This window comes from Pezoporus flaviventris, unplaced genomic scaffold, assembly GCF_033815535.1.
Source record: "Pezoporus flaviventris isolate CSIRO_AGI_PZ_B2104156 unplaced genomic scaffold, CSIRO_AGI_Pfla_v1 ptg000013l, whole genome shotgun sequence".
NCBI classification, from domain to species: domain Eukaryota; kingdom Metazoa; phylum Chordata; class Aves; order Psittaciformes; family Psittacidae; genus Pezoporus; species Pezoporus flaviventris.
In genome coordinates, this window is record NW_026892561.1 from 28377071 (window position 1) to 28394804 (window position 17734).

Here is a 17734-nt window from a genome sequence, read left to right on the forward strand (position 1 = left end):
TACATGAGTAAAATTTTCAACACAAAGCAAAATACTTTGCAGTACTTAAAACATCTGATCAAATACAGCACAGCAACGCTACCAAAAAAAAAAGCTTTAGAATAATGTTAAAGAATCCAAAGAGTGCTACCCTCTCAAAAATCAACTGACAACGGTCCATTTATGCTGCACAGTCCCATTTAAATTTCATAATGTTCCTAACACCTCCAAAAATGGAAATTAAATTCTCTCTTCTTTCTTTTTCAGAAATGTTTACGACATGATTTTACACATGCCAGTTTTTTAAAAAGCAAAATACTGCACCCCCAACTACCCATACTTGAGAAACTACTTTCTTTTGGTAGGATAATTCTGTCAAAAAACAGAAGAGAACTCATGCTTTTATCAGATGCTTGAAAAAGAGCACTTGTGTACTTGAGTTTAGATATGCAAGGGTAAATTCTCTTACCCTAGAATGGGGAAACTGCTAAAGAATGAGTTGTTTTATCCATTTGAATTAGGTACTTTTCAAATTGTTTCATTCTATGCTGTTTGAAAGATATGACTATTTAGGAATGAACTGTGAGCTGCAATATGGAGTTCAGTAATATTCTCCCATGCATGAAATAAAGTAGGGGTAGGTAATAAGCTAAACATTTTTAGAAAAAGTAATTATTTTATGTTAGACTTATCATGAGTTTCTAAGTCCCAAGATGCTTCTGAATGAGTTGTAAACATTCTGTCTTCAAAACTATGATAAAATCCCCCCAAAACAGAAAAGATACACAATCAAGACATTCAAGGATCTTTTCCCAATTTCTTCTACTTATCTCCAAAACAAAAGAGAATAAAACAGTGTACTTCATCCAGACATGGAAGAAAAAAAAAAGGGTAAGACATCTTGGAACAGGAAAGTGTGAAAAGCTGTAAGAAGCAAGTGGCAGCTGAGGTCTTGAAGATGTTGGATACTATTTTAAAACTTGCTTTCATTGCAAATGCTGAGGCAATTAAAACAAACAGACAAAAAGGATAAGTTAAACAGATCAAAAATAATAACAAGAATGTGTTTGTCGTATCATGTTGTTACCATTCAGTCCCCTTGAATGAGGAAAGGAATTTCTGAACTGCATTATACATCTGTATCTAATACACTGGGAAATCCTACAGATCAATTAAAATTAATAATAATAATAATTATTATTAATAATCCCACACAAACAAACAAAAAAACAAACAAAACAACCCACGCATAAGAAAATAACAGCAACAACAAAAAAACCACAAAATTTCAAAGCCAGTACAGCCGGATAGAGATGTTTCTTACAACCACCAAAAGCAGATAGAGTCAGTGCAAGTAAAAAGGTAGGTTTTAAATACATCCGCTCTAGCTATCAAGGCTGGGGATCACAGGATAGAAAAGCAAGTAGTTTAGTACTGTTTCTTAATAAGGTCAGTATTGAGCAACCTCAAATAAGTTTTATCTGAAAGGTGTAAACTTACATAGAAAACAAAATCAAAAGTAGCATACAGGCCTGCTATGGTAAAAAAATCTTCTTAATGTTACATGCTGTTAGTGCCACCTCAAATCATGAATATACTATATCAATCTGTTGATTCATATTAATGAACAGCTTCTACACAAACTATTTGGGAGGTCTGTAAAAGCTGCAGCTATGAAAATGAGTGATATTTAGCAGCACAGACAAGCTCATATTCCTGCCAGTCCTGACCTACCCACCAAAGGAGTGCCAGAAATGGATGACCTAAAGACACTCCAAGTTATTGAAGAAAACTAAATATTAAATGTCATGTATACAATATATCTATGACTGCTTATTTCTCAAAATTAAGACTGCTACTCAAAAAACCCACGTAACTACAAATATCAACCCCCAAGTTGTGTGATTGTCCAGGCTCACTACATCCCCCTCTTTCCTTCAAGTCAATGTTCTTCATTTATCCTTGAACACTAAGCTACTATTTTCAGGTTGTTCACAAAATACAGGTACCAGAAACATGCAAGGCATGATCAATCACAAGTAAATAACCTTACAAATAGTCATCCTACCTAAAGTAACAACACCAAAATATATTTGCAAATTCTATCCGAGAAGATGGCACTCTGCAATCAGGACATTAGGCTAACTTTAATTAAACACTTCACTATAATTTATTTCACAGCTCTGAAATTGAGGCTGAAGACAGTATTCAGCAGAGCATAAAAGTAAACTCAAGCTGGTTATAGATCAAAGCTGGACATCAACAAACACAAAGAAAGCTGCAAACATAAAACTACCTCTCCTCTAAAATTAGAGAAGAAGAAGAAAGAAAATGGGAGGTAATGAAGCTGTGCCTAAGTATGCTAAATCATTTGTTAGTGCACAATCCACTATGCTGACAGGAGCTGCTGCTCTCATTTTGGCCAAAAGCACTCTTCTGCTAAGCAGGGAAGGACAGCTGTTTCCCTGCGATTGCTACCACACAAGCTTTCTTCATCCTCCTACTGAACATGCCAGAGACAAAACAAACGGCCATAACCATCTTCTATATACTTACTGTATTTGTATAGGAAAGTTAATATACAAAGTTCACATTCTAACTTTGTCCTTTGTTTGGTTCCAGTCAGAAAGAGGGACAGAGAGTTCTGTGTTTGTAGGTTTTGTGGCATGCCCCCGATGGCTGTCTCCAGTTGAACTGAAGTGATGAAGGTTTAACTAAGAAAGCCATGAACCTATTTATTTCTTTTACAGTAATGACACATGGTATGTGTAGGATCAGTCAGTCTGTTCCTTCACGGTTAGGACTCACTGAAGACAAGTGCAAGCACAAGTAAGTTTTATTTACCATTTTATCATAAAATGGTTTGTGTTGGAAGGGTACTTAAAGATCATTTAGTCCCACCCCCCCCTGGAATGGGTGCGGGGAGGGGGTTGTAACATGAAAGGTTAATTTCTTACAGAGCTGCTTTTGCTGTAAGAAAACCAATCCAAATCAAAACCTAAAACCAAATCCTTTCTTTGGAACTCAGTTTTCATGCAAACACCATACTCCAGTGCTTACAATAATTCAAAAAACCTACTAACTTTGAAATCTCCTGGTGAGCCTTCTACTCTCTTTATGAAAAATTTATAGGCCTCAAATTCCAAGCATACCGTCTTCCAGCAGTAAATATTGCCCATAGTATTTTGTGTGTCCTATGACACATGGCCATACCCAAACTGCCTGGGAAATCTTGTAGATCATCTGGGGGTAATTACACAGAAATGCAGCTGTGATATCCTACTAACAAATAAGCTGTACATTTGAAAGTAAAGTCCCCTACCTTCTTTGCCAAATGTGGACACTACTTATCCACACTCTATTTCTAATTGCACAGGATTCCTTATCCTTGAGTTTTGCGTGTCTCATTAAAAAAATGAACGAGAAAAATAATCTTATGCCTTGAAAAATAAACTGATATCTTTCCAAGCAACTGTGTGAGAAAAGCCAAAAAGAGACAATTTGTGCAGTTTGAATTTGAAAATGCTGTCTGAGCCCAAAAAGGCAAATCATTACATACTTGGAATAACTGAAGCTAATTTTGCTGTGTTACAGTACTAAGCAATGCACCTGAACAACAACATCCAGGCAGATTTAAATCACAGAACTTCAATACTGCTCTACAAAGCAAGATTTATGTGTCCTGGTTTCAGCTGTGATAAAATTAATTTTCTTCTTAGCAGCTGGTACAGTGTTGCGTGTTGGCTTTAGTCTCAGAACAGCACTGGTAACAACGCTTTAGTTGCTCAGTAGTGCTTACCCTGGTCAGCGACTTTTCAGTCTCTCATGCTCTGCCAGTGAGAAGGGGCAAAAGAAGCCATTAGGGAGCAGAGACAGGACACCTGACCCAAACTAGCCAAAGGGATATTCCATACCATAGAGCATCAATGCCCAGTATATAAACTGGGGCAGCTGGCTGGGACCCACTGATCACTGCTCAGGGATGGGCTGGGTCAGCAGGGCAATTGTACTGTGGATCACTTGTCTGTCTTGAGTTTTATTCCTCTCCTTTTCTATTATCAGTATTATTATGTTTTATTTTATTTCAATTATTAAACTGTTCTCATCTCAACCTGCAAATTTTATCTTTTCCCAAATCTCTTCCCCATCCCACTGGGAGAGGGTGTTGGGGGGAGCAAGTAAGCAGCTGTCTGGTACTTGGTCATGGGCTGGGCTTAAGCAACATGTGCATGGGGTGATTAAATAACTAGCTGATCATTAAATAACTAGTGGGTTTTACCCACAGGCACAACTTTTCAAACAGATCCATGACATTTTTGCTTCGTGGTTGTTAGCATTTTACTCTATAGAGGTTTTCCTTTTTTTTACTACAATAACCCTACTCATACAATAAAATTCCAGAGTAATTCTATATGAGGCACAGTGTCAGCTTTCAGTCAAAAAGTATTCTTTGTGTCTAGCTTTTATTCATAAAGTTGCACACTGCATTACAGTGGCAGCTAAAATTTTAATCTGTACCAAAACAGGAAGAAAAAAAGATCGCCCTTCACCTCGATTTGACAGTTTGCCCCTGAGACCAAATTCCATCACAGATAATTTTACACACACTCTGCTCCCTCTCATGCTGTCTGTCCAGCTAACACAGGTCCAGCAGAGGCAGGGCTCTGCTGAAGTTTCTCCTACACGCTATTTTTGCTGTTTCAGTATAATCTTTAGAAAGACAATGAGGTTTAACTTGTTTGTTTCCTTGCTTTTTGTGGCTTATAGCAGGGTGTTTTTTTTTCCTCTACCAACTCTCAGGGAGGCTGAATTAAGATCGAAGACTTTTTATAGCCTACAGAAAAGAACCTCTTCTTTTTTTTTTTATGGTTAGAGAGCTCCAGATAAATCTGAGCTGACTTAGCTCAGTTCCCTGTTCACAACACTTATCCCGTAGACTCCTCCCTCTAGATCTATTTTTAACTTTATTCCTCCTTTTAATTCGTTCATACTGACCTGTTGCCCTCTGTCATACTCTTTGAGCTTCCCTTTAGCGGAAGGCCAAACTAACACTTGAATATAACTTCTTAATTCATGATATCCAGCAAGATATCCAAAAAACATTTTTTTCATCTTTTCTAATTAGATATAATGCAAATCTTGTTTTTCAAGGATTCTGAAACAAAATATTCTATTAAAGTACTATTAAATTTATGTTTATTTTAAAATCGCTAAGAATGTTGCTTTGGTTATGAAACAGTGAAAAACACAATATAATTTTATGCCTGAAAACCCCATCAGAACTATTATTATTTTGAGCTTTCATTAAGCAGTGCTGATTACTTGTTCACCTCCCTAGTGGAAAAAAAAAAATAAAAAATTCAATGATTCTTTCTTATATGTGTTTAGTATTATTCATATTCCCCTCTTTATAAGAGTTAACTGCAAGTATATTTAGTAGCATTAGTCCCTAAGCATAAAGTCACGTTGATCATACTTTCCAAAGAAGAAACAGCAATCTCTATTTGCCACCCTACTTCGTTAAGTTTGTTCAGGGGTAATTATTCATGCAAATATACATTCACAAATTACAGACTAAGGATAAACTAAACAGAACTGTTCAGCTGTGATATGACATCTTAAAAAAACAAATCATAAGCTACATATGTACATAGTAAATTACATGCTGTGATTTAAACCTGGTTTTAAAAACATCAATGAAAAGGCTTTATGTCAGAATCCAGTCCCATTACGTCAGAACTCAAATTCTCAAGGCCGGACTGCAGTGAGCTGGAGGTTTTATTGGCTACTTTCAAACACAAAGAATGAAGGCAAAACATCCAGTGGCTACAGACTGTATGGCGTTCTTATCATGCATCAAATAAACCTCAGGCATTCCATCCTATAGTAGCTACAACCAGTAAGTCTTTAAAAGGCTGCACCTTACAGAAGCTGCCTAAGAAGCCCTTAGCAAACAAGGCTGTCCAGGCTGCAGCATCAGCAGCCAGCTAGAGAAGTATTAAAGGATCAGCCCAACTGGGCAGGAGATGCTCCCAAATGGCACAGGGCATGCTCCCCACCACCAGTGGAAACGTGAAAAAACATGAAACAGAAGTTTGCAACCACACATCCAGAGAAGGAAAGCAACCTCCCCCATCCCAGGCACAGCTACAGGTTGGGCAGAGAAGAGATTCAGAGCAGCCCTGTGGAGAAGGACTTGGGGGTGTTGGTTGATGAGAAAATGAACATCAGCTGGCAGTGTGCGCTTGCAGCCCAGAAAACCAACCGTATCCTGGGCTGCATCAAAAGGAGCGTGACCAGCAGGTTGAAGGGGGTGATCCTGCCCCTCTACTCTGCTCTTGTGAGACCTCACCTGGAGTATTGTGTGCAGTTCTGGCGTCCTCAACATAAAAAGCACATGGAACTGTTGGAACAAGTCCAGAGAAGGGCCACGAGGATGATCAGGGGACTGGAGCACCTCCTGTATGAAGACAGGCTGAGGAAGTTGGGGCTGTTCAGCCTGGAGAAGAGAAGGCTGTGTGGAGACCTCATAGCAGCCTTCCAGTATCTGAAGGGGGGCTATAGGGATGCTGGAGAGGGACTCTTCATTAGAGACTGTAGTGACAGGACAAGGGGTAGCGGGTTAAAACTTAAACAGGGGAAGTTTAGGTTGGATATAAGGAGGAAATTCTTTCCTGTTAGGGTGGTGAGGCACTGGAATGGGCTGCCCAGGGAGGTTGTGAATGCTCCATCCCTGGCAGTGTTCAGCGCCAGGTTGGACGAGGCCTTGGGTGATATGGTTTAGCGTAAGGTGTCCCTGCCCATGGCAGGTGGGGTTGGAACTAGATGATCTTAAGGTCATTTCCAACCCTAACGATTCTATGATTCTATAACCTCCTGTCTGAAATGACAGGTCATAAGAACAACATCCTGTGAATGCAAGCAATGCCTATGAAAGACAGAATGTGTATGAACTGCAGTGAAATGTTATATGGAAGTGCTTTTGAACAAAGTAAAATTTAAATATTTAATTTTATGATTATAATATATTCAATATTTTAATTTCCTCGCATGTAGTGTTTCAATCTTGTCCAATTGTTTCATTTTTAGAGTTAGTCTGGTTGTATCAAAACCAACGACACCTAGAAAATAGTCTTACAATATTCAGGCTTCCAATTTTTGCCATGATTCAGAACACATTTTATACCAGTGCAATTTTTGTAGGACTGGAAACCTGTTTCCCAATCAACTCTCATACCAGCGCAAGAACAGTGTACTGAAATATATAGGCTACGTGTATTTCTATGCACGCTTGTTATACAAACACCTGAAATATGTTATTGTTACTGCAAGTACATAGACACCTAAAGATAAAATAGACATCTACCTCAAAGATGCAGATAATCACGTATGTTCAAGAGGAGGTCATCCACTGCACCAAGAGAACACTCGAACTTCTGGAAATATCAGTGAGAACTCTATTTTTCAGAGTATAATAAATGCTCTTTCACAGAGTATTTATAGCCCTTGCTTGGCCAAACATTGTGCACTTGAACATAATCAGAGAGATGCGCAACCATGTAGTGCTGTAAACACAGACCTGAGTGTTAAAGCAGCATTTCATCAAACCTGGAGAAGCACCATGCAGCTGTGAAAAGCAAAACATCCTCTTTTCCATCTCACTTCAACTTTTCTTGTTTTGAGTCATTACAGAGATGTACAGGTTTCTAAATTACATCTGCTGAAAAAGGACTGGGGAAAAATATGTTCTAAAATTACAAATACATTTAGATGACAAAAAAGGACACCAATGAAAACAGGGAATATACACGAGCAATAACGAATTCCAGAGGCCAAAATGACTGACCAAGGCAAATATAAAGATGGCCATATGTGAGAACATCACAGCTCTAAGTGATTAAACAAGTACATATGTTTACCATTTTTGAATTATCTCAGATTTTGGAAAGGAGACTTACCTTACAAGAAACATGTAGTGCATGATTCAGGTATCATACATAATAAAATCACGCCAGGAAGAAAATCAAGCTCTTTGTTGTTTCAGGCTTTCAAATTTTGGTGTTTTTTTTGGTTGTTGTTTTGTTTGCTTGTTTGTTTTAAAGCACTCAATATTTTGGAATTGCCATTTGGTCATTAAATGTGATACTGCATTTTGCATTGCTTAGTCATCTACAGGTTATTATGTAGCACCACCATTTGCCTCTTATTTCAGAAACAGCTAAACCTTAATTTTTAAAACATGTTATTTTGCTTTATAACAGCAATGGTTAAATGGGAGTTCAGGATAGGTCCCTTCCAGTTATCCTTGCTATAGCGTAATTAGCTCATCACTATGCTCAGCCTTCCCAAAGGTTAGGGTGAAGGTTTTCCTGAACTGTGCCAAATTTCACAGAGACATTTTGAGCATTCATCTCTGCTAAGTACTGGCAGAAACACCATGGAGAATTTGTGAACTTGGTTCTTGTGCTCTCAGCACAGATGGAAAATTCTGGAGAAAAAGAGGAAATCACGTGCAAAGGACAGAAACTGCCTCTTTTTGGAAAAGGCCCAGAATCATTTTCCTTGTACGGTGGCATCCAGTTAAACTGCATCTCAAAAGAAAAGCTACAAAAATGTACACATTAATCTAAAACATATGGGAAAGTCTGAAGAGATTCTGGAATCTGGACAACTTGGAGGGAGTAAGGAGTAATCTGACCTGACATTATATAATGGATTTCACTGGATAACTGAAAAGCTTTGCCATCACTGCAGACCATTCTAGATGTTGCTCTGGAGCTGGATCTAAACACAGTTTCCTTCATCTTCCACTCATCCTGGAATCCAGATCAGCCTCTTTCACAGCAGTACAGAAGTGTTCAGTTTTATTGTAACACTAGTACTATATGGCATAGTTTTCAGTAAAAGCAGTTAAGAGCATTATTAGAGAACCATAAGTTACTATAAGAAATCTGTACTCAAGCCTTTATCTTCACCTATTATGATCCCTTCTGTGCAGGATGTTAAATAATCAACAAAAGTAAACTAGAAACATTTTGGGCTCTCATAAATTCTAATTCAACCACAAATTTACTTAATGGTCCATCTTTCAGCAAGAGGTGGTCCCGTTCCTTAATTCTAACAAACACAAGTGACTAAATTCAACAGATGACAAAATAACCCCAAAAGCACAACAGTCATCATTAAAAATATTCTCAAGTTATATTATCTACTAATGAGCTTCCCTCCATGTTTCTGCATTGTTCTTTAAATTTTTGTTACCTAATTTATAAACAGTATAAATCATGAAGAAATTACCTTCATTGTCTGCAGAGAAAACTGAAATATTATTTCAGGCAGAGCAATTGTACAGGCATGAAGAAAACAGCAATAAGATCATCAGGGAAAGATCTGAATTGAAAGACTCAGTCTTACTCATCAGATCCTGAGCCTAACGCTGTCTGCACTGATACAATTTCTCATTCTAGAATTTTAGTTCCCATCATTATGACTATAATATTTTCTTTTGGCTTAAGACATAAGAGTTTTATACATAAGAGGACAACATGGACAAAGATATGAGGAATTTTTTTTAATAGTTTTGTTTTGGGTTTTTTTTTGAAGATCGATGCAGTATATCTTTTGACAGTAATATAATCTTCAGCTTCTCATACTACTTCATCCTCTAAAATACTCCTCAAGTAAAGCTCATGCCTGGCAAGCACTGACCTGCAGTAGGAGGAAGATCCCTCCTGGGTGACAATGCAGGAGGAGCTTTCCTGCATATTTAAGCAGCTTTGTTCTCTAGTAGTTGAAGCCATTGCCAGACCTCTTCTATGCTTATTCACCTCTGTCTGTCCCTCAAAGACATCAATATGAAGCAGTGAATCTTACAGGAGAGAAGACTAACTCTGTATGGTAACATAATTCAGTGGAAGGTAAATTCCTTGGAGCATCTTCTTTCTTACACACACCTACTCTTGGGCCAGTCACAAGCTGGTGACTGATTGGTCACCTTCGCTTTGAACTGCAGAACACAGGAACATAAATAATTATGAGAACAGAACTGATGTATCTCACAATTAATTGACGTTAAGGCCCTCCTAATGAATAAACTAAACAGAGTAACTAATATTCATTACATGAGGTGTTAGACATGAGTTTTATTTGTATCTACTGAAAGAGACAGCATATCAGACAGAAAAAACTAGGAATGCCTAATTCTAGAAAAAAGGGAATCCAATGTATTTTCAGCTGTGATTGGTTTGCATTGGTTTTTATTTTATTTCTAAGCAGGCTTTTCTCTGCTGAGATTGTAACTGGTAGGCACAGGCAGAAGTGCTGTATTTCTAACCATCTCAAAAGTGAAATTCTGAACAAAAGTTTCTCCTCAGGACACTTTAGTCCAGCCAGTGACAGGCTCTGGCATTTTGACTACTAAACACCCAATGCAGTTCTGCCAACTGCACATGGATTCCTAACTTGGACTCGCCTGTGGTTAGCAATTAGGTCTTTTTTGTTTGCTTTTTTTTTTTCATATTTTAAGAATTCAATTCTTGCCTATTTTTTCAACTCTATCACACATTTTTTTCATCCTGCTCTGAAAGGTTTCAAAAGACATTTACTTCAAAGGGTTTTCTCTGAGAGAGTTCTTCGCTTTTCAGTCTTTCTTACTATTAAGGCTCTATACCCAGGTTTATAGCAGTCCTTAAAGCAGTCTCTAGGAAGGTACAGCCTTTGCTCTTTGATACCAAAATTCTTCAACACAGAAGTCAGACAAACTGCTAAAATCTGTCCATTCATATAATGGCAGCCTTATCCTCAACTAGTTTAGATTACATTTAAAACCTGTCATGAATATTGTTTTTTTTTCTGGGTTTTGTTGTGGTTTTGGTTGTTTTTTTGTTTGTTTGTTTTTTTTGTGTGTGTTTTTTTTGAAGGGTGTTTTGGGTTTTGGTAAGAACTTCTTTCACTCGTTCAAGTGGTCACCTTAGGAGGTTGTATTTGGACTTCATCTCACCATCTCCTAACAGAGAGAGAGGAAATCTTACGACTTTTTGAGGAAAAAAAAAAAAAAAAAAGAAAAGAAAAAAAGCAGAGTCCCATAGGAAAAGCATTCAATCAGCTGATATTATTACACTAGAAAAAAAATATTTTTATGATTTTGACAAGATGTTTACCAGTATTGACTGTAAAAAGTTGGAAATAACTTGGTTGGTAGGTGGAGATAACTCCTAAGATAAAATACATTGCTAAGGCTTCTATTGATAAGATTTCTGACAAAGAATCAAAGATTAAAATAGTTGCTCCTGATTCATTCCAGCTGCCAACTAATTCACAGGATAAACCACCATCATTTAGACTTTTCTTCCTTTTCAAAAATAACCAAGTGCAGTGTGTCAGTGTTCTGGGTTCAGCAGTAGCAGTCATTTTCATTATTACTAAAATGTTATTACTGATATTCCATTAATAAAACATCGGTATTGACTCTCAATTACAAAACACCAAAAGGTTTTGCCAAAGTAACCATTTGCGTTTTGAAATCCTGCCCTTCCATGATACAAAAATCTTGCAGCAATATTAACCAGGCTTTTGTGCATGATGAACTATTATTTTTAGGTAACTGTACAACTTTATTTATTAACGTTTATGTGATGCTTGCCAGAAAACTGACAGGATGTTCTCTAGGACATCTCTTCAATGATCATTTTTGTAGTCTTGACTGCAATTTTAAATTATATAACCTTCACATCGCATTTCACAGCTTTCTATATGTAATTATAATGGAGTGGCAGCTATGCTGCAGTTAATGTTAAATGTTGTTTTCCATTTAAAGGTCAAGTCTATTCTAAACCCCATATTCTTAGTGAGAATGTCTTGAAAATATGCTGTACCTACTTGGCATGCAGAGCAGTGGTCTAAATTACAATTATTTGTGGAAGAGTTTTTTGAGAAACTCTTCTATAAATAAAAGATAAATAAACCTCTTTTAAAACATCTAAATATTACAAAAAAATTATGATTTTTCTCGTTTGTATGTGTTATTCAGCCTATAGCCCCAACCATCTGCAAACCGGTATCAGTTGCTAGGGATTTATTTTAGCTAGTAAATGTCTCTTCAGAGACGACATTTTAGAAAATGTTAATAAAAATAATAATAAACTAAATTGGCGTGCTTAAAAGGATTAAATGCACGTCTCAAGATTCCCTCTAGCTTGATATTTTGCACCAGTGTGCCATCAAAAATGACTGAAAGACTTAGGGTGAGATGCTGTGATTATTTAATCTAAATTGTACGCACTCTCTGTCTTTGGAATTCAAGATGTGCAAGTGAGCAAGGTACAGAAGGCACATTTGGAAATTTTGCCTGGGGATAAAAATAACCTGGGAAGACTTAAAAAATTTCAAAAACCAACCTGCTAACACCAATCTTAATTCAGAAATATTGTTAAGGAAATTACCACTGCTTAGCTAGAGGGAACATAAAAGATAATACGGGTGCACTAATCACATTTCCAGTACAATGAAACCGAATGAAATGAAAGAAAGCTGTTGGGTCAAGAACTTCCTGACATATTATCCCATCAGAGGAACTCATCATTTGGTGCAGAGCTAGAAATACAGAAAGCTTCAAGTACTGCAAGGTAACAGTGCTGCAGTGCTGTAAAAAAGTAGCAGAGAGGGGAGGGGACTATAAGGCACGCAAGTGGGGAGTCTGCATGAGTGCAAAAGATAAGTGGAACAGGCAGAAGAGGAGAGGAAGAGTCCCATCTTCCTGCACAGCGAAGGATGGATAGAGGGGAGACAACTCAGCACAGCGACAAGAAAACGGGTTATCTGATTAGAAGTGAGCAAGCCCTCCTCCTTGTGAAAGAAGATCTGACAGAAAGCAAGTCCTGCTTCCCTTATTCCCATCTTGCCAAGTCTGAAGAATGGTGGGAACATCAGCAAGTGAGCTTAACAGATGGGTTTGTACTTTTCGTATTGCTTCAGGTTGCATTAATCTCTGTGGTGGGTTCTCAGTAAGCTGAGAAAATGTCACCAAAACAAATGAACCAGAGCAGGCCGATATGCTATCAACAGATGCAGAGAATCCCTTCTGCATGCTGTAGATAGAGGCAAATAGTTGGCATTCTCGCTTGTCTGCTCCCTACAGCCCCTCCAAAACTAATCAAAGATACCACTGGCTGAGGTGGGAGAATTAATGCCTAAAATCAGCAGAGAAATACCTGGAGAAATAGGTGAAACATGGACGATGGCAGGGAAGTGAAGTGATGTAACAGAGGAGTTCAGGCAGTCAGGGAACAGGACAGAGGAGGGGACAAAGAACAAAGGCGACAGGTGTTGGAAGAAATGTCTTGAAGACGGGCCTTATTTATTTCTGTCTGTCAAAACCCTGCCTGCACATGCATTACCATTTCAAGAATATTGCCAGTACTTTAACTTTTCTTGCACTCTCTCCTCGTTCCTACCTGATAAAGTCCTTTCAGTGTATGAGGTCCAGGAAAGAAAAGTGATGTTTTGCTGGGATTGCCAAGGGTGTCCTTGATGGACACAGGAAGGACACAGGTCCAGCAAAGGCACCTATAGGGATTTGGTGCATTCAGCAGAGGAGTGTAGCATAGCATGAGACAATGTTGTATAGAAGGGGCAGCTAAGGATCTCTGTTTAAAGTATCAGAGCAGAGTTAGGATTGCCAAAAGCTCTTTAACACTTTCATAAAGCAAAGAGTGAATAAATTTAAGGTGAAAAGAAGGTGAGGAAAAATCCAGATCACACGAACATAATTTCAGATAATCAGAGAATACAAAGCAAATAATATTCATTTTGCTTTAATTAGTCTGTCCTTGAATGTCGTTTCAACACACCATTGCAACTGCTAAGATTTTCTCTTTACATTTGCTAAAGGAAAAGGGAACAGAGCAGAAGAACACTGCAACACTTGTTTCTTCCTGAAGTTTGCTATACTCCATGGGCCTGCTTTAAATCAACTGCCTGGATGACCTGAGCACCTTGAAGCAGGCAAGTTGCATCTTTACTCACACTTCACTGCACTCGGGGGATCACTGCTATGCAGGTTAACAGACAGACTACAATACGCACCCATGCTGACACTACTTAACAATGTGGTACTGAGGGAAGGATGCTGGATCTTTGGGGGTTCACACACACACACGCGTCTCCTTGGCTCACACCAATGGTTCCTCAGCTCACCCCCCACTGCTTTGCTAGTGAAAGCACATGTAGCCACAGCTCTAAGGTCACTGTGCACTGTGATGTCAGGGAGCAGCACATTTGGATTCACCACACTACACACTTGGAGACTGCCTAGATACTGTTTGACAACACATTTTGCTTTAATGCATAAGTTTGATGCAATGTAATTTTTCCTTATAGAGGTATTCTGTTGGCCTGTGTGGCTTTCCTGTTTTCATCAAGCAGACAAAAGGTTTAAACTCTATAAAGGTGGTTGATATTTTAGCTCTAATCAAAATGTATTTCATGTGTCATTCTTTCCTTAGACTGACCTAGTCTGTGATACATTATTTACATAACTGTTGCAATACCTATTTCAAAATCAACTCGACAGCCCTCTCCAGTACCGTAGGCTGCCCTGCCTGTCACCGTGATGGGTAAACGGTGTCACCTTTTCAGGGCCCGATGAAATACAGAGTAGTAGTAAAGGGTACTATCCATCACAATGACACTAAGTGGGTTTTTCAAGTAGATTTCAGATCACAAATGCTCACATTTTTATTCACAAATGCTGTTTAGACTGCTACCAGAGAGCACAAATTGGATGGCTCACATACAATGGCCGTATGATGAATGGACATGACAGGTGGTCAAAGAAAATGATTCTTGCTATTCTACAAATAATCTTGTCAACATAAAGTAGAGCTGTAGCTTTACTGTTAGCCAGACTGCAGTTACTTAATGGTTTTATTTGCTTGAATTTCTGGCAAACCAAATATACAAATGAGACACAATGAAGTAGCAGCAGCATCAAAGCAGTATTAGCAATTCAACCTGATTATGTGACACAATAGAAATTTCCTACTAATGATGTGTCATATTTGAAAGAAAATTATTTGGATTATGAGTAGCTGTTACAAGAATACCTTTTCACAGGAAAACTCTCATGATTTTGCAATCACAATCCACTAAAAGATATTCAAAATATGCAAGCAATCAAGTCACCTTCTGATGGCTGATCGCAGCAACAGCCACAGCCTGCTACTTCTCATTTAAAGTCTTCTTACTTCCATTAGTTTAAATAGTAGAAATTACTGTGTAGGATTGAAAGTCTGGAAGGTTAGAACACTATCAACTTATCTGCAGCCTAAACAAATAGGGAAATTTCCCTTTTAGGCAAAACTCTACATCTAAGGACAATTTGGGAAGACATTTTGAAGAATAAAAGATCTGAAGTTTTTTGAGGGTGCCAGGTAACTCCAAGGTCTGACTATAAAATTGTGCACAGTCATTCTTTGGCTCAAACACAAGCTGTAAGTTTTGGCAAAGTGAAGGTCCAACCCCAGTGTGTACAATGCAGTGTGTGTGGTCCTCATTTCTGCAGAACTCAGAGAAAACTGCCCTGAAATATAACTGAAGCTAGTATATGATTTTTTTTTTTGTGAGAACAGTGGGTTTCCTTTAATCTGATTAATTTGTTAGCAACACTTTGATTTTCATGGAAAAAAATCTCAAAGGCCGCAACTGTACTTTCACCTCATTACAAATCCTCTTACAAACTTACAGTGAGAAATCAATATTACATATCGAGTTTCTAAGTGATAAATGTGAGAAGCCAAACCTATTCATTAGTACTTTTTACTTGCTCGTGGAAAAGTTAAAGCATACATCATGCAGGTTAAGACCTGCCCCTGTGTGCTTCATTTCACTTCTTAACAACAAACACAAAGTTGTTGGGTTGACAAAGCCCCAGAACAGAGGCTGCGTGGAGACAACCACCATGAGACTCAATGCAAAAAGTAGGCGTGTAAGATAGACAAAAACAAGAAACGTTCTCCCAGAGGAGAACAAGAACTCCATTCCTTAACCTCTCTGGGATAAAACCCTTGGACCAAAAAGCTTCAGTGCTTCTAAGAAAGCTAAGCTGAAGCTTTTGAACTTCAGGGTGGGAAGCTAAAGGATCACCCTTTCTACCAGCCTTCGTATTTCCTTAAATTAAAAATTAGAATTATGTTAATAGTCCATAAAACAGATTAGTTAGCAACATGCAACTTAACTCATTTTGACTCATTAAAGGATTTTCACAGTGCATTACTTGTTACCAATAAACCTTCACAAACAAAAGGCAAATACACAACAGTTACATTTTAGATATTCAGTAACTGATGTTACAAATATTAAAATATTCACAAAATATAAAGGTATTTTGGAAGAGGCCTCCAAGTGCAAAGCCCTGCACAATTTGTTCCTATATAGTCTATTAGTGCTCTAAGTCATTAAAAACATATGTTCTAAACAACAAAGAAACAAAGATGGAAAAGCTCCACCATCACTGGACTAACATACAATATTTTATTTTACAAAGGAGAAAGAAACAAGTAATATGGTTAGCAATGAAATTGCAACTTTAATATTTCAGAAATATTTATTGAGATTCATACTATCTCAGCTAGGAAAGTAAACAGAAATGACGACCCCTTTGTGTATCCCCAATATATTTGGAAAGCAAATATATGAAGGCGGCTAGCGAAGACAGTGAAGAGGATAAAACAAGATAATCTAAGATCTTATTTCATTTGGCAAGCAACAAATCCCAATAGGCAGATCTTTCCACTGACAAAACTTCCTAACAAAAGCTACAGTGAGATAAAATTACAAATTGTGTTTTTCAAGAGGAAACAGAGCAGATGTGTCAACTGAGCTGCCACAGAAGTAAGCAAGTGAGATCCACAACCATAACTCAGGAGCTCGAAGTATAAGCCCAGTACTCCCATGGTTTCACAGCAGAAAACCTCACCTTACCCTTCCTACAGGCATCCTTCAAACCAGTAGCACTTATATGTCAACAGGGATAAAATGTAGCTCTAGACACAGTTTTCAAATTTTTACACCCAAGGAAAAGATGCCCATTCATAAACTCAGATACTTAAAAAAAAATAAATAAAATAATACTAAAATCAACAACAACAACCCCCTCCCCCCATATATCATATTATGCGTTCGGGTCTGACTACTATTCAAGTTTGAATTGAGATTGGCCTCATCATATTTTACCTAAATATGACAATTTTAAGGCCAGGCATTTCACCACATGTACTTCCAACCAAGTTCAACAAAAGCTAATGTTGTCTAACTCCATTTCACCACAAATGACATAGACAAATGGTTATATTACCTCAAGAGTTCCTTTGGCAGAGTAAGCTGCATACGAGTACAGGAGGTCTTGGCTATGAAGTGTTTTGGTCTCTCTGTTGCACTGTTGTCCACTAGGATAAAAGCATTCACCGCTGTTTTTCAGAGTTACTGTGTTTGAAGAAGAGCCCGGTAGGTCAAGCAAAACAGAGTAATTTACCAGCCGGACATCTTCAAGACCTTGGGAACTCCACTGAACCAGAATTTTCATTGCAATGTCTACATCATCTTCTCTAGGGAACTGTAACAGATCTCTGGAAAAAAAAAACATAAGTAAAAACTGTTTAATTTATTTCCCACCAAGACACTTGTACCTTAATATGCATCAGTCCATAATTTTATTAATAATGTACCACCAAATATGGGGGGGTGGGGAGGGAAATCACCC

At 37.9% G+C, this 17734-nt stretch overlaps 1 protein-coding gene across 14 annotated transcripts in view; it reads right to left on the bottom strand.

Annotated features, from left to right (window-relative positions):
• The window catches only part of NAALADL2 (N-acetylated alpha-linked acidic dipeptidase like 2), a 494729-nt gene that overhangs the window by 199040 nt on the left and 277955 nt on the right, over positions 1–17734 (bottom strand). For all 14 annotated transcript variants that reach the window (XM_061452509.1, XM_061452508.1, XM_061452511.1 and 11 more), the window contains one exon: positions 17330–17600. In XM_061452509.1, the coding sequence (XP_061308493.1) occupies positions 17330–17600 (271 nt within the window). The remainder of the gene's footprint in view (positions 1–17329; positions 17601–17734) is intronic.